Source organism: Neofelis nebulosa, chromosome X (assembly GCF_028018385.1).
Source record: "Neofelis nebulosa isolate mNeoNeb1 chromosome X, mNeoNeb1.pri, whole genome shotgun sequence".
NCBI lineage: Eukaryota > Metazoa > Chordata > Mammalia > Carnivora > Felidae > Neofelis > Neofelis nebulosa.
The window spans coordinates 25459898-25487449 of record NC_080800.1 but is presented as its reverse complement, the minus strand read 5'-3'; the positions used below and the strand labels follow the sequence as shown (position 1 = coordinate 25487449).

At 36.9% G+C, this 27552-nt stretch overlaps 1 protein-coding gene across 1 annotated transcript in view; it reads right to left on the bottom strand.

Moving 5' to 3' along the window:
- IL1RAPL1 (interleukin 1 receptor accessory protein like 1) overlaps nt 1–27552 on the bottom strand; it is a 1366342-nt gene that overhangs the window by 299763 nt on the left and 1039027 nt on the right. The window contains exon 6 of the mRNA XM_058713829.1: nt 12975–13049. Within this exon, the coding sequence (XP_058569812.1) occupies nt 12975–13049 (75 nt within the window). The remainder of the gene's footprint in view (nt 1–12974; nt 13050–27552) is intronic.

Genomic DNA, 27552 nt, shown 5'->3' with positions numbered 1-27552 from the left:
ACTTGACATAAAATGAATACCGAATATGAAAACTTGGCCCCTGTAGTAACTATTGCTTCATCTCCTTCATTTGGTACAAGCCCCATTACTACCCCCCGCCCAACATTCATGTACTCACATAGACATACAGGCTTCCCTGCCATGGGAGACAGGGCTGAGCTAACGCACCTCACTGTGACGCCATAGCAATCTGTTCAAAATTTAGATCTGTGACCTAAGCGAGGCCCATCGGAATTCCCCCTCAGAGAATCTCCAACTCCAGCTAGACTTCCAGACTCTACTTTTCCTCCTGGGTAGAACGGAGCAGAGCACTGCTTTCACCCTGTGGGCTCGCCCACACCCTGCCACGTTCCGCCTCTAAAAATGGTGACATGCAGAGAGAGGCAGAGAAGAAAAATGGAGAAAATTCGCGCATTGTTCCACTCATCCTTGAGGCCAGTCCCATTCCTGTCACTTGTGATCAGAGCCCTGGCGATGCACTATCAGAACCTGTGATTCCTTAAACATAAATTGTCTTGGCACAGGAAGCTGATCAAAAAAAAAAAAAAAAAATCCGCAAATTAACTCTTGCTTGAAATAGCCATCTATTTGAGACAAAAAAGAAACATTTTTGGATTATTTTCCTTCTACATTGTTTCTCTGCTTGCTCAATTCTCTATTTTATTTCATGCACATATAATAGTGACTGAAAGAAAATAAAGACCTGTCTACCCCGAATCTGTCAATGATATAATTCTCTCTTGGTTTGACATTTCTTTCACATACAGTAACTGATGTTCTCTGTGACACTTAACTTCACCTGCAGCTACCAGCTCATGTATTCATCTAATATAAGACTCATTTATTTTATTTATCCCTCATTATATAAAAATGTTACTCCTACTCTCTAATTAGTAGCAAATCCTAATAAATAGCATTGGACAGAAAATAGATTGTTCATGGGAAATAGAGAAGGGTTTTTTTCCCCTGAAAAATAGTCACTACAAATTACATTTATATCTAAAAAAATCCTTGTATAAGTCTTTCTATAAATATAATATGTGACATATAATTCTGAAGCAAATATCCATACTACTTACAAACAGGCTGTACATAATAAGTAGACTGCATCTGCATAATAGTCTAATTGCACCTCAAGTAATTTTAGCCAAAATGAGGTACATTATTCAGAAAGCATTTAAAATTTTTAATTGATGACTTAAAAGTCTTAAAGTTGCCAAGATAATTGACGTTAGCAAATCAGATATTCAGCATTCATCAGAAACACTAAAAGTTTTTTAAAGAAGAGAACACAAAGAGACTTACTGAACTTTCCCAAAGCTATTTCACATAATGGCTTCTTACTGAATATTTGTAGTAATAATCTCAAATTTTCCTGAAACTCATCATATCGTAAGTTTCCTATTTCTTGTGATGGCTTGATGTGACAAGATGGGTTCGATTTAATTTTTCCAGAAAAGCAACGCACTTCCCTTTGTTCTCTTCCTACTCAAAGAGCTGCCAAGTTTCTGTAAACACAATTCTTCAGCAAGCAAGCCTGAGGTGGGTGTCCTGCTTTTATTAAACTAGAAACAAAAATTCTTGGAGACTGAGAAAGCTTGAACCCTGCCTATAAGCTTGAAAAGACCATTGCGAGGAAGTAGAATGGGCGAGGGAATTGCTGACTCTTCTGGAATCCTAAGGAGCTTGAAGCCTTTCTTTCAGGCTCACTGTGGACCAGAAGGCAAAGCAGGAGGTACCTGCTGACCAGACCAATGAAGCAAGACTTCTCAAATACAGTTGAATTTTGGAAAGTAAAAACTCTGATAAGCTTTTAATTTTCTTTTTAAAAATTATTCAATTGGATAATATAGGCTATAACTAGATTTTTACGAATTTAAACTAGAAAATTTTTAAAAATCCTTACTGTTTCTGAGAAAGTAACACCAGTCTTGTGTGCAGTGAATTGGAAAAGAGGCCTCTTCAGGAGACTTCACTGTGAGACTCAGGTTTTAAAGCCTTCTGGATATTCTATACCTTGGGCTTATCCTGAATCTTTGGAGTGTACCATTTAGGCACATCTTAAAAGGTGAATGTTTAGGCATTCAGAAAGTAGCACATCAAATTTCAATTTCATCAAATTGAATATACAATTTCAAATCTACAATTTCATTGTATATATATCATATATGCATCATTGTATATATATATTGTCCTATTAAAAAGAAAATCATTCCTAAAAGATATGAATACATTTAGAAAAAATTAAGTGATCAGCTGAAGGATGTAATGTAAAAGGCCATATAAATTCCAGAAGAATCAAAATACAAAATGCTCCCTTTAAACTTGGAAATAAGAACTCTCATCAAAATTATAGATGTGGGAAAACAAATGACACCACTGACAGTCATCCTTTAGGGGACATTTCAACAAAACCAAGGCAAAGAAGGTAGTACGATGGCCTTCAAAGTGTCTCCCTTAGGACAATAAAGTGTTTTGTCGTAAGTGAACCTGAGATATTCCGGTCAAATAGTCTACACTACCACAGCAATTTTCAAAGAATTAGATGAAAAGAAAATATTGTTCATTCTGAAGCCGGTGAATAAAATTTAATATTTCCTCAGTGAGAAGGCAAAAAGCCACAATGGGGACGTTAGTTTTCACTGGTACACAAGGGGAAGTCATATGAAGTGATGGGCGGCTGATCCTTTACCAGGGTTAGTGAGAAATAACGCTTGCAGTTTCATATGGATGAACCTCATCTCAGAAAAATGTAAAACTGTGAGCTACCACAGAGAAAAGTTATGGGGGTGATTCTTCAATTACAAAAGGATTCTTTTTAAAAAAAATTTTTTTAATGTTCTTATTTATTTTTGAGACAGAGAAAGACAGAGCATGAACAGGGGAGGGTCGGAGAGAGGGAGACACAGAATCGGAAACAGGCTCCAGGCTCTGAGCTGTCAGCACAGAGCCCCACGCGGAGCTCGAACTCACAGAGTGTGAGATCATGACCTGAGCTGAAGTCCAGCGTTCAACCGACTGAGCCACCCAGGTGTCCCAATTACAAAGGGATTCTTATATAAAATGATTCACCACAGAGTTTCTTTAAATAGCGTATTTCTCTTGTGCATATAAATCTTTCATTGATCATTAGCTGCTTAAGAGAGACTGGGGGACAGAGCCTCTTAAAACTGACATGTTAAGCCACTACTAATTAAAGATCGATCAAAAATGAAAGGAACAACTTCTCAGAAATTATGATGTTTCAATTTACCCACAAATCTGTAGGAACATATTAAGTTAGTAGAGTACGATATGACTGGAATGCTAAGTGTTTTAATGTTAAACCATAAAATAGTGGTATCCTATTTTCATAATCATATTCAAGAACAAGTTATTTTTCACGAAGAGTCTGCATATAATTTAGGAATGCTCAGTTATTTAGCCAAAATTCAGGAGGAAATTTATAGATGAACATCTCTCTTTATATTCAAATTTTAAATGATACGGGTCTTTTTATAGTTTCTATTTTAATGAACGTCAGTCATGTGGTACATACTCTTATTCTGAAACCTCTTTTAGTATTCTGCACCACAATGTCTTTTGATAGGTTTATTTCTGATAAATTGGCATTTACTTTGCGAATTCAAAAGGAGCTCTTGTTAACATAGGATACTCACTGCATGTTTCTATCCTAGTAAACTTCAATCATTACGAATGACTTGGAAAGCTTTGTGATAAAGGTGCTTGTCAGAGGAAGAGCAGTATTTTTCTGTAAAATGAATATGACTATCGCCAAAACCTTCAGGAGGAACTTGACAGGCATAATGGTTTGATGCTCTGTTTTGTAAAATTATCCTCGTGTCCTTTGTCTTAAGAATATTATATCTGAGTTTCTTTAGCTTAGAAAAATAATGTTTTTCAATCTTACTTTCTCCTTGATGGTCATTTATATATTTGTGGGCATAGCGTCCATTACACGGTCATTAAAAAAAAAAAGGGGGAATACTTTTCTTCTGTTAGAACTATGTATTTACTGGGGCGCCTGGGTGGCTCAGTCGGTTAAGTGGCCGACTCAGGCTCAGGTCATGATCTCGCGGTCCGTGAGTTCGAGCCCCACCTCGGGCTCTGTGCCGACAGCTCAGAGCCTGGAGCCTGTTTCCGATTCTGTGTCTCCCTCTCTCCGACCCTCCCCTGTTCATGCTCTGCCTCTCCCTGTCTCAAAATTAAATAAAACGTTAAAAAAAATTAAAAAAAAGAACTATGTATTTACTATATGCACTTGGGTAGACTTGTTGAAGAAGTAAGTAATCTAAAATCAGTAACGTCTTTAAGATAAAATCTAATTTCAGTAGAAAAACGTAGTGCACATGTTGTTCTTAGAGGGGAGATAGAAATTAATTTTCTAAAATATTATCCATCCTATAATGAAGCCCACATCTGCTACCAAAGTATGTTACACTAGTAAGAATAGAAACATGATCAAGTAATCATTGGCATGCAAAATGCATTTCAGGGACCTTCTATATACAGCATTCGATACATAGCATTGAAATATCTCAACTACTGGGTGCCTGGGTAATTCAGTCCGTTCAGTGGCTGACTCTTGATTTCGGCTCAGGTTATGATCTTACAGCTTGTGGGATCGAGCCCCGCGTTGGGCTCTGTGTTAACTGTGGGAAGCCTGCTTGGGATACTCTCTCTCTCCCTCTCTCTGCCCTTCCCCTGCTCATGCTTGCTCTCTCTCTCAAAATAAATAAGTAAACTTAAAAAAAAAAAAACCTCAACTACTAGCAGCAAGGAGGTACTGACTACTTAATATATACCAGGCAATGCACTAATCTTTACATGCATTATCTCATTTTATACCCACACTAACTCCATAGACGTGTCTTATCATAGTGCTTTTTTTATCACTTAGGTAAATGAGGGCTGCTTGTTCAAGGTTATACTAGTAGTAAGTGGCAGAGCTGGACTGTCATCTAGGTCTGTGTGACAGAATGTGCTGAAATGGGAACTGGTGTCACATGCCTCCTTTTTATCATAACCAAAACAATTGAACAACAACAATAATAAAACCGTAACAGTGATATTACATTTTCTTTTTGTAAAATTTGAGATATAAAAGCATATAGGAATTTTTGGTCTCTGTTTTCTCATCAGTTAAAGGAAAGATTTGACTTGATAACTACCAAAGCCCCTCTACTTCATAAAATTCCTAAATTTAGAGTTGTGAAGAATCATACATATCTAGTCAACAACATATAAAATAGTACTCTCCGTCTTGTAACAAAAGAGTAAGCTGCATGATTCGTGTCCAAGTCCAACAAACTAGACTGGAACTAGACCAAAATCTGGGAGTTTCAATGAACTCTCTGTATTGGTTTTGTGGCAACACTTTCTCTTGGATCTTTTCTTTCTTCCCATCTTCTCCCCCTTCCGCCCCCTTTCCAAGGTAAGAAAAAGCAGGCGCACTTACATGGTCTCTATTCCAGTTTTTAATGCATCTTAACAAGCACTTCAGCTGCCTTCCAAATTTTCAGAGATCACTGACCCATACATCTTTCTTTGGGTTTCAAGCCTGTCAAGCATTAGACCTTGAGCATTTAACACTTAAAAAGGAAGTGTGACTTCTGCTTAGATAGCAATTTTTAATGCAAACATTCAAGTTGCATTTTTACCCAGCCTATTTCTCCTCTCTAGCGCTAAAAGAAGACTTTGATTTTGAAATCTGTGAGATTCGTATAAGTTGCGGCATATAATGATCCTAGGACACTAACAGTAGGTTCCATTTGTTGATTTCTCATTTGCTTAAGGATATGAAATAGTAACTAAATACTGATATGAGAAATATTTCTCCTCAGGTTAGAATCATAATTTAATCAAATTTATTATTTGATTAAATTGATTTGATTATTTTGATTATATTGAAATTAAATTGATTATTTGATTATTATTAATCAAAATTAAGGCACTTTTGCTTGCAAAAGTAAGCTATCAGACCACAACAGCTGTCAAAAGTTATTACTTTCATTTATCATGGCATGATAAATTTGGATTGAGTAGAACTGAATGCCATCACTTTATATAATTATAATACCAGTCTTTATTTGCTTTTACATGCTTTAATTATGAGCCTATTTGTCCAGAAGCTCCAATTTATGCCTAACAAGCTTTATGTCAGTCAATAGAGCCATGTTGATCTGCCCATCTTTCTTAAGCTGGCAACAAGTACATCATTTTTCATCTAAAACTTGGACCGTGGATATACATGTTTTCATCCAGAGTGAAAGGAAAGTTTTATGGGTTATTTGATACGAGTTTGTCAGTGAAAAAAATGTCTTGTAAATTCCCTATGTGGCAATAAGAACAAAGCCAAAAACAACCAGAAGAGTAAATGTGGATGGACAAACTCAGTCAACACTAACTTCCCTACCTCTTGGAAATGAAGGTCCTATATGCATCACTTTCATGACTCAGCAACGAAGTATTTTTTTTAGCATCAACAGTATTATATGCCACTTTCAGAATTATGTATCAAATTGAACACCTGAATTGTTCCTTGTTTCTAAGATACTGATAATAAGTACAGTAAAATCTTGCTTTGCAAGCATAATTCATTCCGGAAACATGCTGGTAATCCATAAACACTTGTATATTAAAGTGAATTTCAAGAACCATTGGCTCAGTTGTGGTCACGTGACATTTGGCATCACGGACGGCTTGTATTGCAAGACATCGCTCGTTCACCAAGTTAAAATTTATCAGAAATGTTTGCTTGTCTTACGGAACACTCACAGAACAACTTACTTGCAATCCAAGGTTTTACTGTATTTCCCTCCCTGAAAAAGGAAGCAAAGAGGCTTCGCAATTTTAGTCAGAGTAGTAACTATTCAGAAAAATATGTTTTGTTTCAAGTTTTTAAAATATACACCTAGCTAGCAAATATTAGATAATAATCTCCTATCGTGTCTCCTTGGATTAAAAACTCAACTAGTGGGGCTCGTGGGTGGCTCCAGTGGTTAAGTGTCCAGCTCTTGGTTTCAGCTTAGGTCATGATATCACGGTTCATGAGTTCGAGTCCTACACTGGGCTCTGAGCTGGCGGCACACAGCCTGCTTAGGATCCTCTCTCTCTCTCTCTCTCTTTCAAAATAAATAAACTTAAAAAATTCAGCTAGTGTATTTGTAGTAAAACACATTCCAGGCACAATATATTTATATACATAGTTCCAGGACATATAAGGCTCTGAGTTATGGAATGAATAAGTCATGGGAATAAAAGATACAGTACAAGGGAATATAGTCAATTGTATCGTAATAGTGTTGTATGGTGACAGATGGTAGTTACACTTGTAGTGAGCCCAGCATAATGTATTGAGGTGATGAATCACTATGTTGTATACGTGAAACTAATGCAATATCGTGTGTCAACTCTACTAAAGAAAAAGCAATGAAGTTGAGCATGTTTTCAATAACTAATTATTTTAGCATCACAGTAAATTGAATGTATCATTTGCATGACAAGGAGTTTTCCTATAAAGATATCAGTCAGGATCTATTATATAAGATATGAACATTTTTTTCCTTCAGTCTAGTTGAAATTTAAAATTTTGCAAACTATAATATGGTAAAATAGGGCAAGATGTGCTAGTTAAGTTCCAGTGTGCCATTTTATTTTAATTAGCCTGTAGCTAAATTGGATAGTTACATGTATGTGTGTCTCTTTACTTGGACAGATAACGAAAAATCTGAAGTTTCAATATTGTCATCAACCACTTTCCTCTGCAGGTTAACATGTGGGGAATTCTTATTTCCTCAGATATAGAAGTGTTTGTTTTTTCAACAAAGTTAACAAACATATTAGATATTAAAGAAAAATAAGAGCGATACTGAGCAGATTACTCAATTCAGTGTCATTATTTTCTTTTACAGAAAATTTGGAGATGTGTGCCTTTTGTGGCATGCACACCATGTCATCAATTAGTATGTATTGGCATTTCCTGTGCCTACAGTACATTATCAGATTACTGTGAGCTTTATTAAGAGACATAGAATCTAGAGAAAGTTCTCAGTTGAGTGTTAGTATAAGCAGGAGAAGAAAGCAGAGAATGTAAACATTCAATTAGGTTTCCATATTTCATCAACCATAGGCATTTGCCTAAACAGACTAGATTCATTTGAAATCCTCCAAATGTGGCTAATTCTGAAAAAGGAGAGGCCACTTGTATGCAATGAGTAGAGAGTGAGAGAAAGAGGTAAGAAGGGAGAGGAAGAAGTAATTCCTAAAAAAAGGAAACTGACTTTTCCTTCAAAAACACTCCATTACAAAGATGTATAATGTTATTGATCTTATCAAAGGTTAAAAAGTTATTATACTCATTAGAACTCTAAAGTGTAAAACCTGTTAGAACTAATAAATGAATTGAGTAAAGCTGCAGGATACAAAATCAACACACACAAATTTGTTGCTTTTCTAAACACTAATAATTAACTCTCTGAGAGAGGTATTAAGAAAGCAATCCCACTTACAACTACATCAAAGAGAATGAAATACCTAGGAATAAGTTTAACCCAGCAGGTGAAAGACCTGTATATTGAAAAATGTAAGACATTAATGAAATAAATTGAAGACAAAAATAAATAAATATATAAGTAAAAAGATACTCTGTGTTCATGGATTGGAAGAATTAATATTGTTAAAATCTCCAAACTTCCCAAAGCAACATACAGATTTAATGCAATCCCTATAAAATTCCAATTGGATTTTTCACAAAAATAGAACAATCAATCCTAAAATTTGTATGGAACCACAAAAGACTACCAATAGCAAATGCCATCTTGATAAAGAAGAACAAAGCTGGAGGCATCATGCCGGATTTCAAACTATGTTAGAGAATTAGAGTAATTAAGAAGTATGTATTGGCATAAGAACAGACACAGATCAATGGAAAAGAATAGAGAGCCCTGAAATGACCCCCCACGTATACAGTCTATTAATTTATGAAAATGGAGCCAAGCAGTATACAATGGGAAAAAGACAATCTCTTTAATAAATGGTATTGGGAAAACTGGATTTCTATCTTACACCATACACAAACATTAACTCAAAATGGGTTACCAGCTTGAATGTAAGACTTGAAACCATAAAACTTCGAAAGGAAAACAAAGGCTCCTTGATATTGGTTTTGACATGGAATTTTTGGATCTGACCCCAAAAGCAAAAGAAACAAAGGCAAAAATATACAAGTGGGATAACATCAAACTAAAAAGCTTCTGCATGGCAAAGGAAGCCATTAACAGAACAAAAAGGAAACCTAATGAATCAGAGAAAATAATTACAAGTCATGTCTCTGAGGAGCTAATATTCAGAATATACAAAGAACTCAGACAACTTAATAATACCAACAATAAAAACACCCCCAAAGTGATTTTAAAAGTTGACAGAAGATCTGAATAGACATTGCTCAAAGAAGGCATACAAATGGCCAACAGGAACATAAAAAGATGCTCCACATTATTAATCATCAGGGAAATGCATACAAAACCACAATGAGAAATCACCTCACACGTGTCAGAAAGGCTACTATCACAAAGACAACAAATAATAAATGTTGACAAAGATGTTGAAAAAAGGGAACCTTGTGCACTGCTGGTGGGAATGTAAATGGGTGCAACCACTATGGAAAACAGTACGGAGTTTCCTCAAAAAATTAAAAATTTTTGTTGAAATTTTGTTAAAATTAAAAGTTAAAAAAAACTACCATATGAGCTGGCAATTCCACTTCAGGGTATTCATATGAAGATAATGAAAACAATAATTTGAAAAGATATATACATCTGCAAGTTCATTACAGCATTGTTTTCAATAGTCATGATATGGAAACAACCGCGTCCATCAGTGGATGAATGGATAAAGAAGATGTGGTATAAATATACAATGCAATACTACTCAGCCATTAAAAAGATTGAAATCTTGCAATTTGTGACGGCCTGGATGGACTGTGAGGGTACTAAGCTAAGTGAAATAAGTCAGAGAAAAAGTATGATCTCCCTTACATTTGGAATCTAAAACAAAACAAAACAAAACAAAACCCAAAATGAAACAAAAATCAAGTTCAAAGATTCAGAGAACAGACTGGTAGTTGCAAGAGGTGGGGGGCTAGAGAGTGGGAGAAGTGGGTGAGCCTTTTTTTTTTAGTTTAAACAAGTTGAATTGAAAAGATTTTAAAATGTATTATAGCCATCATATACTTGTGGTGAGAGTGTATACAACTTGTTTGGTAAGAATTCTGAAAATATAGCAAGAAACTTTAATAAAATTAGTTACTTTTACAAGTATTTTTCCTTTCAGGAATGTGACCTGTTGAAATAATTATAAAGTTAAGGGAAAATGTATAGGTGAAGATCACCACATCATTATTTAGGATGATGAAATTTGGAAAAATCCAAATTTCCAGCAATACATATGAAATTATAGGACCTTCACATGGATATCATGTGGCCATTAAAAAATATTTTCTGTTTAGTATTTTTTTAATAGAATATTTAATTTAATATTTAATACAACCATAAGAGACTTAACTATAGAGAACAAACTAAGGGTTGCTAGAGGCAAGGGGTGGGGGGAAGGGCTAAATGGGTGATGGGCATTAATTAAGGAGAGCATTTGTTAGGATGAGCACTGGGTATTATACGTAGGTGGTGAATCACTAAATTCTACTCCTGAAACCAATACTACTCTATATGTCAACTAACGACAATTTAAATAAAACCTGGAATAAAAAAAAAAGCAGCAGAATGTTACTACAGCGTAAAGAAACAAGATTTTTTTCCTGTATTTCTCAAAATTTCTACCAGTAACCTGTATAATTATTTTATAAGCAAAAACCAAACTTTAAATAAAGTGAAAGTTTGAAAGTCTGGTAATGATGAACATCCTCTGTCCTGGGAGGTTCTGAAAATGGGTTCCTGGCCATAACGAGAAGGCCACATCTTTGACTGACATCCTCAAGGCTCAACCTTAGCAAGATTACGGCATCTGTCTTTTGATTCCCTTGATTACCGCGCCTTGAAAGGATCAAGTCAGGCTCACCTCCTAGACTGACCTTCAGAATTGTACAGCATGATTTCTGGGATTTTACCCAAGAAAGTGCTGTCCAGACGTTTGCTGATGTCTGAAAGTTATTCAAAAAGGACAAAGTTCTTTTCTCACATTGTAAAGTAACACACTGATGCCACTTAGAGTGGAAATGCTAGGCTGTAACCACATTAAAAGTGATTAAAATTCAAACCCACCAATTTACATATTTTATATGAATTGAGTTACTATTATATATTTATATTATATATATTTGTTCTTTGCTTCTTTGTGCCTTTTCCTTTCTACACTGGAATGGTTTAAATGATCGCTATCATAATCTTTCCAGTTTTTGAGAAGATGAAGGAATTGGGAGGAATAGGAAGCCACAAGGGACACAGAAAGGGAAAGGTGGGCACAGCCGACAAATGGCAGAGGAAGGAGAACCTGGTGATGAAAACAAATCCATGCATTTTATGATTTAATCTATAACATTATTATTATTAAGTTTTATATATTTACAGACAAACTGGAGAACTGATGGGTTTATAGTTATCAAGGTCAGATGGATGTGTGCATAAGTTTGCCAGGACGTTCAAGTTAGGTCACCAGACATATACCAACTCAGCTTTGTGGAGTCACTGATGATTGTTCTTAGAATGTAGTCCATATGGTAGTTTTATTATCCTCTGAGGTCAAGCCTCAATTTAGGACAAGGTTGAGTCAGACCCCTGAGCTCCTGGCCAGTGAAACTCTTGGAGATTCTCACCTTCTCCTAAGAGTAGGCACCACCAAGATCTCCATCACTGGTCCCGGCCATCCTCCTTACTCCTGCCCCATGAAACTTCATTCAGTCCCCCTTTCTTAGGATATAACACATTTGGCCCTATTGAAAATGACAGCTTTTTCAAATCTAGAAAGGCAAAAATTCAATCCCCAGGAGGTGAAAAATCTAAGTACATATTGTAGAAAATGAATATATTTTAGACACCTGCAGTTTGACTATAATAATTTTATAGGTTCTAAAACCATCACACCTTTTTTTGCACCGTAGCTTTGAATATGCTATTCACAAAGTTCATCAGTAATCTTAAAGATGATTTACAATTTTAATCTAAATTCTCACTCCAAAAACAATAATAACATTAATAACTTAAGGGATGGGCTATCGATTCCTTTTTAGTTGTATACAGTAAAGCATTTCATCTGTCAAGTGGTTAGTGTAGGAAGAAGTTTCTTAAAAAACATAACTATATGGTTAAAATTATACTGAACATAGATAAACCACTAGAAATTCTAGACTGAACCCTAAAATAATTATGTCAGATTCTGATGTGTTGATAACTGGATATCTACCAAAGCATTTTGTCCATGTTCTTATGTCTTAAACCTGTTGGTCCTTTACCCAAAAGCCACTTGGTCACATTTTATTAAATATTATCCATAACTTAAGTAGCATAATGTCCTTTCCATTTGATTAGATAAAAATGATTTTTAACTGTGATAGTCACATTTATCTTAATGAACCTGTACCTTTTCTCCCCATTTTCAAAAATTGTATTTTAATATATTAATGGTATATTGTAAGTCAAAGAGTTCCATAGTGCCCATTGTAAAACCAATTCAAGCCTTATAAAACAACAACATAATGCCACCAGTAAAACCTTCAGCCCATCTCATTTCCTAACAACCACCTAAAAAAACATATGAGTTCTTATATCCATATGTCCAGCTTGGTCCTAATGCATACACTGTGGGGGATGGAATGGGCCACGTTTGTTGGTATTTTCTAATTTTGCTCCCTTTAAGTACACATAAGTTTAGCTTAGAGTATTACATCAGGGTACAATCTAGGCTTATTAACTGTCAGACTGTATTGAGAGAAGTGTATTAACTGGAATTAAGGAATTACTCACCCAGCTGAGTCTCCTGAATTGTCAGTTTACTTTCCACAGGATACAAAAGCTTGGGTGGCTTATCAGTCAGAGGGGCTGAAAAACAATAATAACGATACAGACTTATAGTTATGCTGCATGAGCTGAATGATAGAACACAATTTATTTTCCCAAATATTTTTCATTCTCACAGTAGTGTGTCAAAGCATTCTACCAGGTAATGACTTACATATTGCAGGTAGTACCTTCAGGCGAGCTGAAAAGCTATTAGATTGTACACAAGTCAAATATAACATTTCCAAATTGACAGTCACATGACTGTTGAAGTCCGAATCAGGATTGGCCAGTCCTTAAGAACATATGACTGTGCTTCATCAAATTTTTCCATTTGCACCTTGTTTTCTGTTTTAAAGGGTACCCCATGTTTTTCCTGTGTTAATTAAAGCTACACATGATATCTGTATTGTGCATTTCAACGATTTGGGGGACATAATGTCTTGTTCTTCTTAATCCCTTTCCAAGTTTCCATACCCTGGATCACACTGCCTCATACCCATAACTTACGAATTAGATTAAGTATTTCTTACACACACAGTCTCTAAATGGGATAGCAATGTGGCATTCAATTAGTACAAGTACAAGCTGCACACTCAAACATGCACATAAACATTCATCAAGATAATATTTGAAATGGTACCTTCCATTTACTCAAAACCCCTTATTACTATTATCCATTACATTTTGTAGTATTTGTTGCTAATTTGCATGATATACTCTCTTTGATTTTTCAGCTTCCACACATTTCTGCTCTGCACTCTCATTGATTTATTAATTATCAGCCTATGGATCTAAGAGTGTACTATTAAGCATCTTGAAGATAGGTTTTCCCATTGCAGACTTCATTCCTCGCTAAACTAGACTGTCTGGAATTTAGACAAACAGGCAGTTCTCCTTCATTAAGCCTCCCTCCCTACCCTCTCTTATTGAATCTCCCAGGTCCCTTGAAAACTGTCGCTGCAACTTCCACTCTGTAACAAGTACAGAAATGATCAATTAAGGGTTGCTGAACTAAAATGTTTTCACTTCGAGGGCTTTATTCCTTCCTTGCCAGGAGGACATGCCAGTTTGGGTGATAACAGGAAGGCTGATCTAGACAGCGGTGCCTGGAGTTGGCTATGTGTCCTCATCGCCAGAGGATTCAAGAATTCAATCTGCTTTGGCAGCTCACCTTCATCTCTCTTTAACAGAAAACACAGTCAGTGCAAGTGAATCATGCACCCCCCAACGCAGAAAAACAGGGATGAGTTTTAAGAGTCTTGGTTTGGGAGACCACCCTCACATAAGATCAATACCTTTTATTTGCAACTAATTGAATGCATTATTCATTGACCTTCCTTAGCCTTTAACACAGGAATGGGAATGAAGGGGAAAGGAAAGTTGGGGTAATGGGATGACATAAATCACTCTGAAATTCATCTCAAAGATTTGACATCTCTGATTAACCCTACTCTTATTTCTTGCCTAAAGTGAAATTAACCAATTTTTATTCCCCGACCAGCTAAATAAGCAGGCTATTCACTAAATGTTGGCAAAATAGTTGACCATTAATAGGTCAAAAGCCACATTTCTTAGGCTCGGGGTTATCAGATAATTTCAGTGAACTTCAAAAGCAACTATGGTATCAAAATAGCTGGCTTATTCAGTAAGTTAAGTCAATTTATAAAATTTTGTGATTATGCAGTTACAAGTAGACAACCCAACAGTTTGTTACAGAAAGCAGCTGAGAGAAATGTTCTCTGTTCAAACACATCCCACACTGATTTCCAGTAAGAGAAAAAAACTGTGGAGAAAGATAATAAAAATCAAAATGCAGCACATTATTTCAGAAATGTAAAATGGCTTTGAGGTTCTCTACCTCAACCCACCACCCACCCTGTGGCATAATGTGACATCTTTTAAGACCTTTCATATTACTCCCTGTGTGATGATTCCAAGTTACCAGAGGAATCAAAGAATGTTGGAGCCAGAGAAAATCATATGCTTATTAAATCCTTTGATTTTTAAATTGTGTTCCCTAAAGCCCTGCGATTCCCATAGTGCCCCTCCGGGCAGGAGAAGTGAAGATTGAGATAAAGGGTGTTCTGTGTGGCTTGACTTGCTGTACCCCTCTCCCCCAAAAGTAGTTTTGCTTTTAGTCATCTTATATATACACCAGTATTTCACCTAAGGTTTTCATCCCACCCCCCCAAAAAAATCAATTCATTTCAACTGATACATATGGACACTATAATGTGGTAGGCATTGTGATGGGGTTTTGGGATATCTCTGGTTCCTGCCCTTGTATTTTACAATAATCAGAAGTTAAAAGTAATTAAAAATCTGGGCTGACTCAACCCCCTTGTTTTAGAGATGCACGATCTGGGGTGTGAAAAGAACATGGAAGCTAGAGTCCTCGCTAGATCTCTGCCTCCCAATTCTTTGTGACTTGCTCCTGGAATATTCTGTCAAGCGAGTGCTATGGCTCTGTGCAGGTTTCGCCTCAAGGTGTGAGCAATCTGTTAAGAGAGCAAAAACGTGCAGCTAAGTAACCTCAACTGAGAGCAGAACACTCTTACTGTATAGTCTGGTGTGTCATGTTTTGATACTACGCTATGACAGTTTATTTATCAGTTACACATGCTTCTAGTATGATTCACCTATCTTTGTTAAAAGTGAATGGAAACTACCAGATAGTACAACAGCTGAACTATAGGTCTGACACAATGGCAAAATAACTGTGAAAAGAAGTGACTGTTACAGCAAAGATGTAGCTCAGCTCAGCATTCATTTGAGAGTGACCAATTTTGCTGCCACCAATAAAGGACATAGGCTGAATCATCCATTACGAGAATGTTTTCGACACCTTATGATGAATATTAGTCGAATTGAATGGAGAGAAGACAGGACTCACAAACAAATGCAGGAATGTTAATAGCCAAACAAAAGGAACCCACACAAACACAAAGCCTTCTTAATTTCTTCACAGGTAAAGGTGAGACCGCAAGGAAATTCAAATTACTCACAATAAAAAAACCCCAAACTAATTAGCATCAGACCATGAATAGACCAACTGACATTTTATTGTCAAGAAAACAACTTGCCTCTCGGAACACTGTCTTTCCTTCTCTTTTTCTACCTGCCCCCCCACCCAAAGACACGACACACCCACTAAAGTGACATCATAGAAAAAAACCACAGAAAGCCTGACAGTAGTGACATGAAGTACAGGTTGATTTTAAATCCTAATCATATTTTACCACCTAAATAAAACCTTACAACCTTACAGTAGAAAAGCTTTTCTGCTAATTATGCATGAAAATATTTCTATGTATCCACCACCAGAAGTATTTTCAAGCCCTCATTTTATGCTTCAGAACACCCTATCAATGGAAAACAGTAAAGCTGATATAGTTATTTAAAATAAAACCAAACCTCTCTTACAGGTCTCTCCCAATTATTAAGACGTCCCAATTGACAAAACTGTTCTGCAGAGAAAAGAGGAATTTTAAGGACATTTGTTTTGCTGTCAGTTAGAGAGAAACTTTGAGAAGTGAGTATATATGAAATTGTGCATAGGATTGATTCTTTATCTATGTTAAGGTTCCCTAACTAATCATGAAGGGATACAGTCTCTCCCTTTTTTCCCATTTCATGTATATTTGAGTTATCAAATAGTAAAAAATAGGGTCCTGGCTTCCAAAAAGAAAAGTAACAAAAGACCAGGTTCATGTGGCCACTATTCTTGAGTTTTTCTAATGTTCTTACAGGAGGGGCACCTGGGTGGCTCAGTTGGTTAAGCATCTGACTTTTGCTCAGGTCACGATCTATCTCGTGGTTTGTGAGTTCGAGCCCCGCGTCGGACTCTGTGCTGGCAGCTCAGAGCCTGGAGCCTGCTTCAGATTCTGTGTCTTCCTCTGTCTCTGCCCCTCCCCCACTCGTTCTCTCTCTCTCTCTCTCTCTCTCTCTCTCTCTCAAATAAATAAACATTAAAAAAATTAAAAAATATGGTTATTTTAATGTTCTTACAGGAAAGAAAGGCTAAGATATTAAAAATATTTATTTTAGAGAGAGAGAGAGAGCATGCACAAGTGGGGAAGGGGCAGAGAGAGAGGGAGAGAATCTCAAGCAGGCTCTGTGCTCCATCCCATGAACTGTGAGATCATGACCTAAGCCGAAATCAGGAGTCAGACACTCAACCAACTGAGCCACCTGGGCGCCCTGAGAAATGTGAAGATATTTAAGATGAGCATGTCTTTCTCTGTTGACCAATAACTCATCCAAAATTTAATTTTAGTTCCTCAAATATTAATCCCTCAAATACTACTGAGAATACTCAATACTTCCTGGATACCTATAATCATCCTACCACAAAAATTTTCAAAGTCAGGGGCGCCTGGGTGGCGCAGTCGGTTAAGCGTCCGACTTCAGCCAGGTCACGATCTCGCGGTCCGTGAGTTCGAGCCCCGCGTCAGGCTCTGGGCTGACGGCTCGGAGCCTGGAGCCTGTTTCCGATTCTGTGTCTCCCTCTCTCTCTGCCCCTCCCCCGTTCATAATCTGTCTCTCTCTGTCCCCAAAATAAATAAAAAACGTTGAAAAAAAAATTTTCAAAGTCAGATAATTTTCAGAGTGTATTTTAATTGGTGCCTTCACCGCTTTGTTTCTTAGAAGCATTATGGTAGAGTAAGAAAGATAATACACTTAGCTTTCAGGGAGATATGGGCCTAATAATTCCTGACTCTGCCTTGTTGATTTGGATAGTTATAGAAGTTATTTAAACTCTCTGAGTCTCAGTCTCCTTATATACAGAATGTGACATAAATAATTTTCCTTTATGGCTTGGTGTGAAGGTTAAATAGGATAACAGATTAAGTGCCTGATTATATTTTATTTTTCTTAAGTTTATTTATTTTGAGATAGAGAAAGCGTGAGTTGGGTAGGGGCAGAGAGACAGGGGAGAGAGAATCTCAAGCAGGCTCCACACTGTCAGCGCAGAGCTCGACATGGGACTCGAACCCATGAAACGTGAGATCATGACCTGAGCTGAAAGCAAGAGTTAGACACTTAACTGACTGAAACATCCAGGTGCCCTAAGTGCCTGACTATAGTAGATGGAAAATAAATCTGCTCTAATAATACCCATCAAAGTTTGGGACAACAGCATTTGACATTCTCTATAGTCTGATAAAAAAATATTTTTATTTGTAAAATGATGAACTGGATGTTTAGTTAATGGCTCAAAAGGCCCTTAGATCCTGAATTTAAGCACCATTAATATTTCCTACATTAGCTTCCATAACAGGAGAACTGACCTATCTTCAAAAACACAATTCAACAAAACCATTTTGAAGACTTTTAAATATGCAAGTAATGTACTAAGATTGCAAAAAAAAAACCCTCAAAGGTAAACAAAACACAGCTTTTAACCTTGACAGAGCTTACAAGCAGGTAAATAATCATACTATAACTCTATAAGTCAATTTCAAGAGCATTTATGAAGTACTTTTCAATAGTAAGACTCTATTAGAAAGAAAGAGATCAATGAGACATAGATTTAAGAATGTGAGAGATGAGAGCATATATATGATACACTGTGCTTAGTGCTATACTCAAAAGGAATTTCTTTTTGACCCCATTTAAATCTATCAACCGAACTGATTACAAAATAATATTCACAGATTTATACAACTGATGATAAAACAACTGATGATAAAACTGATGATAAAATGCTTTGTGGCAATCCCGCCAACATACCCCGTTTTATAATGCGTCTTGTTTTGTTGCCTGTATGTATTTTTTTAACTTAAAAGAGTTGACCAAGGATTGCCTATTTTCCTAGCAAGTCAAGGTAATGTGGATTAACCACAGAGCTTCAAAGATGCAGAATGGGGTTTTAGTTCTGCTTTCTTTGGCCTAGAATGTTTTAACGTTATTTTGTAACAGTGGGGCATAGAGCCTATGAGTGTTACAGCAAGCAGACATAATCCCATGTTTCTTGTGAGAAAAAAATGAATGGACAGGAGAAAATATTAACATGTACTGGGTAAAGCCATTTGGGGACAAACGGGTGCTCTCTTTTTCACTTATCTCTAATGCACTGGGATTGGCAAAATTTCTACTTTCTGTTGCAAACAATTATGGTGGCTCACAACAGAGTCACGGAGCCTCAGAAGCCTCAAAGAGAGAGGAGTGGCAAAGCAACTGAGCAGAAAACTGCAGGGAGAGCAGTTTATGAACAAACGAATACCATGTACAAGATAACCTTGATCTAAGAGTCATGTCAAAGTGATAGAGCAAATACTTTCAAGGATGTAACTCTTACTATAGCTATCAAAATGCATGTATTCAGGAAAATCAAGAAATTCATTTGACTAGCTTTGATACTTGATATTTTATTCATATGGTATGATCAATGTTTCTTATAATGCAAACAGAACAAATATGTTCAATCATTCATTCAACAAATATTTTAAAGATATCTCCTGTTTGCCAGACACTTTTCTAGTTACTGAGGGGTATAACAGTGAAGCAGGAAGACAAAATTCCTTGCTTTCATGGAGCTTGCATTCCAGAGAAGGAGATGGAAAATATACATGTAAATGAATATATGCATAATATAATATCAGGCAGTTATAAGTATTATTAAAAAAATAAAGCAGCTGAGGAGAAAGACTAATGTAGGTGCTATTTTAGAAAGGGATGTCAGTAAAGTTTGTTCTGAAGATCATTTGAAAGAGATTTGTGTGAAGGGAGGAAATGAGCCATGTGCATACCAAAAGGAAGATTATGGTGGGCAGAGGGAAGAGCAGGTGCAAAGGCCCTGAGACGGCAATGCGCCTAGTATGTTTAAGGGGTAGTCCAGGTCATTACAGCCATAATGACATATGGAAAGAGTGGCAATGAGCTCAGAGACAGCCATGGGCTAGGCAGAGCCTTGTAGAATGTGGAAAAGAGTTGGGTTTTATTCTAAACATAGTAAGAATACCCTGGAGAATTTCGGAGAGAGCACCTGGAAGCATTTATATGCCAGAAGTATGACTGTGGCACCTTGGTGTTCAAGTCCAGGAGAAGGGAGTAGTGTGAAGGCAATAAGGCAGAGTGGAGGCAGGAAAACCAGTAAGAATGGCATTGAAGTAGTCCACAAAGAGGTGATGGAACATTGGTGATGGTGACAGAAATGGTAGGATTTTTTCCTTTAAGTATCTATTTGGTAGGTAGAATTCACCAAGTTTACTGATGGACTTAATGTGGAATATGAATGAAAATCTAGGGATCCCCACTTATGGTCTTCAGCAAACATGAAGGGCAATGTCATTTAACGATATGGGGGGCAGTTTTACAGGGGTAAGAGGAATTAAGAAACAAGCTTTTATAAATCAATTCAGTTACCTCCCTTTATCCAAGGAGGCTAGAAAATTTTACTATTGATCATTGATTTAAATTTTGAAAAATTAAGCCACTGACTGATAACTCATCTTTTCCTTCTGACCCCGTAAAAGACTGAGAAAATGGGCTAAAAGAGTTTCATATTTCAGGCAAATTCCATATTAATTTATCATGAGATAAATTCTGGCTAATCTCTACTACCTTTTGCTTTAACATAATGCATAAGGTAAAAAATATATACCCCCAAACTTATTTTGACTAATAGAATCAGAGCCATGGTTAGCCAAGATGTTAAGAACTGTTTGAAAACAGGCACCTGGGTGCCTCAGTTGGTTGATTGCCTGACTGTGGCTCAGGTCATGGTCTTAGAGTTTGTGGGTTCAGGCCCTGCATTGGGCTCAGTGTTTACTATAGCTCGGAGCCTGGAGTCTGCTTCTGAATCTGTGTCTACCTCTCTCTTTGCCCCTCCCCTGCTCATGCCCTGTGTCTCTCATTCTGAATAATAAACATTAAAATAATTTAAAAACAAAGAACAGTTCTCCAGTCCTCCCTTGGTGCAATGATGTGTGGAACATGTTCAATTGGCAAATTTAATATCATCATATTTAATTTAGTTTTTCTTCTTTAAAAAAATATCTATTATGAAGTACTGTTCTAACATAGGAGTGATAGAATTTATATTTAATCACTTTCCAATCTCTTGATAAACCTCTCAGGTAACACGAACAGTGAAGAGATTATATTCATTGAATAATTGTTTTTAAAATAGGATCAGTCAAGAATATCATAGAAAAAGTTAATTTTTCTATGGCGCTAATATTAGGGTTCAGGTTCCCCATTCATTTGCCACCCTCTGCAATGGTCTCTAGAGCCCCTGCTTCCAGTGTGTGCCACCCTGCTTGTCAAACCCAGACTCCTGCTGATCTGAGAACTCACTCAGTCACTCACTGTACCCTCATTCTACCAAATGAGCTGAGAAAAATATGGGGGACAAACAAAAGAGAGCATGGGTAGAATAAATAAAGGTGTTTTAGAATTACCCTATGACCCATCAATTGCATTACTAGGTATTTATCCAAAGGATACAAAAATGATGATTCGAAGGGGCACATGCACCCCAATATTTCTGGCAGTGTTATCAACAATAGCCCAATTATGGAGAGAGCCCAAATGTTCATCAAATAATGAATGGATAAAGAAGAGGGGGTACACATATACAGCGGAATATTACCCAGTGATCAAAAAGAATGAAATCTTTGCATTTGTAACAATGTGGATGGAGCTAGAGTATATTATGCTAAGCGAAATAAGTCAGAGAAAGACAAATGTCATATGATTTCACTCATATGTAGAATTTAAGCAACAAAACAAATGAACACAGGGGAAAGGAAGGAAAAATAAAATAAAATGAGACAGGGGGGAAAACCAAAAGAGACTCTTAAATACAGAGAACAGACTGAGAGTTGCTGGAGGAAAGGTAGGTGGGGAGATGGGCTAAATGGGTGATGGTCATTAAAGAGGGCACTTGGTGGGATGAGCACTGGGCGTTCAGTGTGAGAGATGAATCACTGGGTTCTATTCCTGAAACCAATACTATACAGTATGTTAAGTAACTTGAATTTAAATAAATAAATTTTAAAAAATTATTATTTTCAAAACAATTGCTGCAGTGGATTTTGCATAAATGTTGTGGGGATGAATTCTCACTGATTGCATGACTGATTTCAACCATTTAAAATAAATTTGTGTGTAGTCGAAGCTAAAGCAAAAAACAATGGTGAGAAAACCGAAACAATACATAATTATCTACAGGAATTATGATGTACACCAAGAAAAGGATGCTGATTGATGTAATAGCTATAATCAAGGAGGTGAGCATGCCAACTACTCTTTTGACTTCTGTTGACAGGCAAGGAAAAAATTAGCAGTCACCAATTAGCTTCTAGGAACAACAGTGCTTTCCAAAAAATTGCAATGTCCTGTGAGGGAAAGTATCTCTTCTCTAGCAAGGAGAAATAAACAAAACTATCATAGCATATCATTTTTTCTTTTTCTATTAGTGGATAAAAGGTCTACAAGAAATGAAAATTATAAATCCCAGGATATTTGGAAATGCTTATTAAAGGAAAATTGTGGAGTAGACAAAAGGCGTCATGTTATTACTGAAAGTCAGAAAAGTTATAATTATCTGCTTGGCCTGGACTATCACAATAAGACATTACATCTCCATAGTATAGTGTAATGCAATTTAATGGCCTTCCAGATTATATTAGGTTGGCTTATTTATACTGTACTTCGATACAGAAGGTATTTGCATTTCTTGGCTTTTTCCTCATGATGCAGAATCTGGCACATTTACCCACTGGTATGGCTCTCTGACAGTGGTTCTCAGCTGGGGTTTCACAACTGCTGTGAGGGAGTGCCATGTGACAAGGGAAGCTGCTTAGCTTCCTACAATTTATAGGAAAGATCCCCACGAGAATCATCCCATCCCAGATATCAAGAGTGCTAAGGTTGAGAAACCATGCTATGTGATAACCATAAATTAAAGTGATCTTATTAACTATATTTTCAGCCCAAACTGGACAAGAGGTTTCAACTTTTTGGAAGACAAAAAGCTACTGGACACATGGGGATTGATGAAACAGTGGAGGACACTGTAGTCTGAGCTATCATAGAGCAAACCGCAGCCAAGAAGCAAGCCATGAGGGTGTACAAAACCGTGTGGGCTTAGTACCCAAAAAGGTCAGGTATGACAGGGTGCAGGGGAGAGATGAGAGGCCACCTGAGAAGAATTAATTAAGACTCCATGAGACTACAGATGCTGGAAAGGATGTGGAGAAATGGGAACCCTCTTGCACTGTTGGTGGGAATGCAAACTGGTGCAGCCACTCTGGAAAACAGTGTGGAGGTTCCTCAAAAAATTAAAAATAGACCTACCCTATGACCCAGCAATAGCACTGCTAGGAATTTACCCAAGGGATACAGGAGTGCTGATGCACAGGGGCACTTGTACCCCAATGTTTATAGCAGCACTCTCAACAATAGCCAAATTGTGGAAAAAGCGTAAATGCCCATCAACTGATGAATGGATAAATAAATTGGGGTTTATATACACAATGGAGTACTACGTGGCAATGAGAAAGAATGAAATCTGGCACTTTGTAGCAACGTGGATGGAACTGGAGAGTGTGATGCTAAGTGAAATAAGCCATACAGAGAAAGACAGATACCATATGGTTTCACTCTTATGTGGATCCTGAGAAACTTAACAGAAACCCATGGGGGAGGGGAAGGAAAAAAAAAGAGGTTAGAGTGGGAGAGAGCCAAAGCATAAGAGACTTAAAAACTGAGAACAAACAGAGGGTTGATGGGGGGTGGGAGGGAGGGGAGGGTAGGTGATGGGTATTGAAGAGGGCAACTTTTGGGATGAGCACTGGGTGTTGTATGGAAACCAATTTGACAATAAATTTCATATATTAAAAAAAAAAGACTCCATGTAAAGAACGAATAACAACCTCTTTCTCCTTCTAAACACTCACCGGAAGAATGACCAGCGCCAAGGCCTCTTGCCCCCACCCAAACGCCTAAAAATTAAGAGGTCCTTCTCTAAAGACAAAGAATAAACCATTTAATGCAGAATAGCAGAGAAATTGCAGAACTGCAGACATAATACTAATGTATTATAAAACATTTAGCTGTTGAGGTATTACAGAACTATTTCATAGCAAAAGCTTCCTAATACTATTATACTTCATTTAATATGGAAGCTGTTGGCAACCACCGAACACATATTTACCAAAGGAAGGAGCCTGAAACTAACTTTTTTGGTAAGTGGCAATAAGTATTCAAAGGAGCTACTCAGGGATTAAGAACAAAGTAGCCCATGTACTATCTCAATTTATCAGTAAAGTTAAAATAGCACCCTTTGTTTAATTTCAGTCACCAACTATTAAGTTGGCCTGCCATTAGCTGGAACTTCCAGCATAAATTTAAGGCTTTTAAGCCATAAGAATATAAACATAAGGTAGAAAATAAGTGTATGTATATATAAAAAAAACAAACACTGTATTTTGGGGTGTGCAGTTACATTATTTCATTTGACCATCAATTTGCTACGATGAAAGGATCTAGAATTTTGGCCAAAACGAACAGCCAGTAAGGATAGAAGCCAAGATCTGAACCCACAGTGTCCCATTTTAATGGTCACATGCTCTCCATTTCCACAGACTGCTTTCAACATTTGTGATTTTTTAATGCAGTTTCTATTAGACACCTTGTTTCCAGTGGAGTTTCTGATGATACAGAGCAGACTGGGGGAAAACATTATTTTGATAGTAGTTGGAAAGACAGATGAAAAGTTCTGTGTGAATTTAATGGGCCTCATTAAGATTTAACTGTCTTGGACAAGAGTGAAGCTTTTACTGTAGAATCTGAATAAGTCTAACACTGCTTTCCTAAGATTGGAAGGGAGGATTACATCTGTCATTGACTCTCCTGAGCAGAAACCCTTTATTGGTTATAGGACTTGATGATGACATACAATTTGAGGGTCTCCTTATGACAGTGGACCAAAAAAAACCTAAGCATTCTAAGAATCCCATTAAAACTGTTGCAAAAGAGAAAAGAAATCTTAATAAGAATGTTCTCCATTGAAATTCAAGGTTTATGAATGTGAATTAAAGTTTTTAAATTTTTGCAATAATTGTATATAATATTAGGACTGTCCTTAAGAGTGACATTTTATAACAACCCAAATCTTGTAAAATATAAAATTTTGGTCCAAAATGTATACACATAAATTGAACAATTCTACACTGCATTCTTCTAGACGAATTAAGCTTCATTGGTGGTCAGCTTCTTAGGGACAATAAGAGTAGATTTGTCCAATGTTGATACATTCACCTTTTGCACTTGCTTTAAGATTCTTGACACACGTCAACGATGAGGCTACACTAGATAGCACAGTTCCTTGGATATTCTATGAATCTAAGCTAACTTCTGTATACATAGTGGGAACCCTGAAATTCCAATAAGAAGTAAGAAAAATATTACGTGTTAAATTAAGCCTACCTGTAATATTTAACAGCATTAGTGGTTAAAGAAGTATACCTTCAAATAATTGGTCTCCCTCCCTCCCTTCCTTCTTCTCTTCCTGCTGTTCACCTGCTCTTCCTCCCTTCTTGCTTTCCCTCCTTCTTTCTTTCTGCCTTCTCCTCTCTCTCCCTCCTTTCATTTCATACTTCGTCCTTCCCTCCAAATATGTCTGGAAGGCAGACTGAAGAAATAGCATTTCATTTTCTCTATTCTGGGGAGAGACAAAAACAGAACCCTAAACTCTCATTCAATAAATGGAGCAGCTGTGACTTACTACATCATCATCATGTTTGCCTGTTTAGATTATTTGTTATCATCCAAGTAATGGTGTTGAGAATAATCTTTTGTGCAGAAGTCATTGTATAAAAACGAGTATTTAACAAATAATAACCTCCTACCTAAATGGATTTTAAGCAGCTTCAACAACGTCTAAAAGCCTACTAAACAGTTCCTATGGCGGTTTTCTATTGTTTCGTAAAACAAAAGTCTATCACAAGTCATTAAAAACGTGATTACTGCCGAAAACACAAAACAAGAAAGAAAAGCATGCCTATGAGCAATAAGATCAGGCACTCTTTAAATAAAACTTGCTATTCAAATCTAATTATGCTGCGAACGCTGTTATATTACTTTTGCTATCGGTGCATAGCCAAGAGTTACTTGGCAACAAACAAAGGTTAGTCATTTTAAGAATTTTTGTTTCAGCAATGCAGGAACAAACTGCAAATTTGTTCTTAGTTGCATCGAACACCACTCATATCCTCAAAAGAAAAGAAAACAAAAGGGTGTTACAAACAACAATATACACCAAATGTTGATAATTACTGAAGCGGAGTGATGGGTGAACGGAAATTTCGTAATTCTATTTATTCCCTCTATTTTTGTGTCTGTTATGCTTGAAATTGTCCACAATAAAAATGTTTTTTTAAATGTCATGGATACGAAAACTTTAGGATTTCATAAATTGTTTGAGCATTATATATACCATGAATATGTGCATATATCTACATATGTCCATATAGTGAAGTATAAATTATAAATTTTGAGCCAAGTGTCTAACAAGAAATGAGATGAAATTAAATTGCATCTTTGCCAGCTCAAAGCAATATCACAGCTCTCTTTGCTCAGCAAAATTTGTTTCTGTGACATCTTCACATTTTTTTCTTTCTAATAAATAGAGCAAAAGCATTTTACTTTAGGGAAAAAAATTGAAAAACACTAATACAATCTATCGATTAAATATTACTGAGTTATAAATTACCCTAAATCTTAGTAGCTTAAAATAGTGGCAATTTATTATTTTTTAATGTTTATTTTGAAGGGGAGCGAGAGAGAGAGAGAGAGAGAGAGAGCATGACTGAGGGAGGGGCAGAGAGAGGGAGATACAGATTCTGAAGCAGGCTCCAGGCTCTGAGCTGTCAGCACAGAGCCCAATGCGGGGCTCAAACTCACGAGCTGTACGATCATGACTGGAGCCAAAGTTGGACGCTTAACCGACTGAGCCACCCAAGGCCATTTATTATTTTTAAGTCTACAAGACAGCTGGGAGGTTCAAAGGATCTGGCCCAAGCTGAAAAGACTTTGCCGGTGCATCTGTGGTCAACTACAGGTCAAATATGTGGTTTTGTTCATCTGGTCTGGGCTTGCTTAAATTTCCTACACTTTAGCAACCTAAGAGTGTCATCCGGTAACTGATAGCAGATCAGTGCAAGCAGGGAAATAACATGATCCGATGTGACTTATTTTTATTTTTTTTATGAACAGGCAGAGTTTTTTTTTAAGTTTATTTTCTATTTTGGGGGCAGAGGTAAGGGTAGACAGAGAATCCCAACCAGGCTCTGCACTGTCAGCACAGAGCCCATGCAGGGCTCAAACTCACAAACCATGAGATCATGACCTGAGCCAAAGACGGACGCTTAACTGATTGAGCCACCCAGGTGCCTCCCAATGTGATTTTTTACATGCTCATTTAAAGTCTAGAACTAGCCTTGGGCTGTTCTGTATGAAGCACACTGAATATTCTGCTCTTTCCCTAGTTCACCATTGTCTCAGATTCTTTTGGAAGGTGCCTCCATTGATC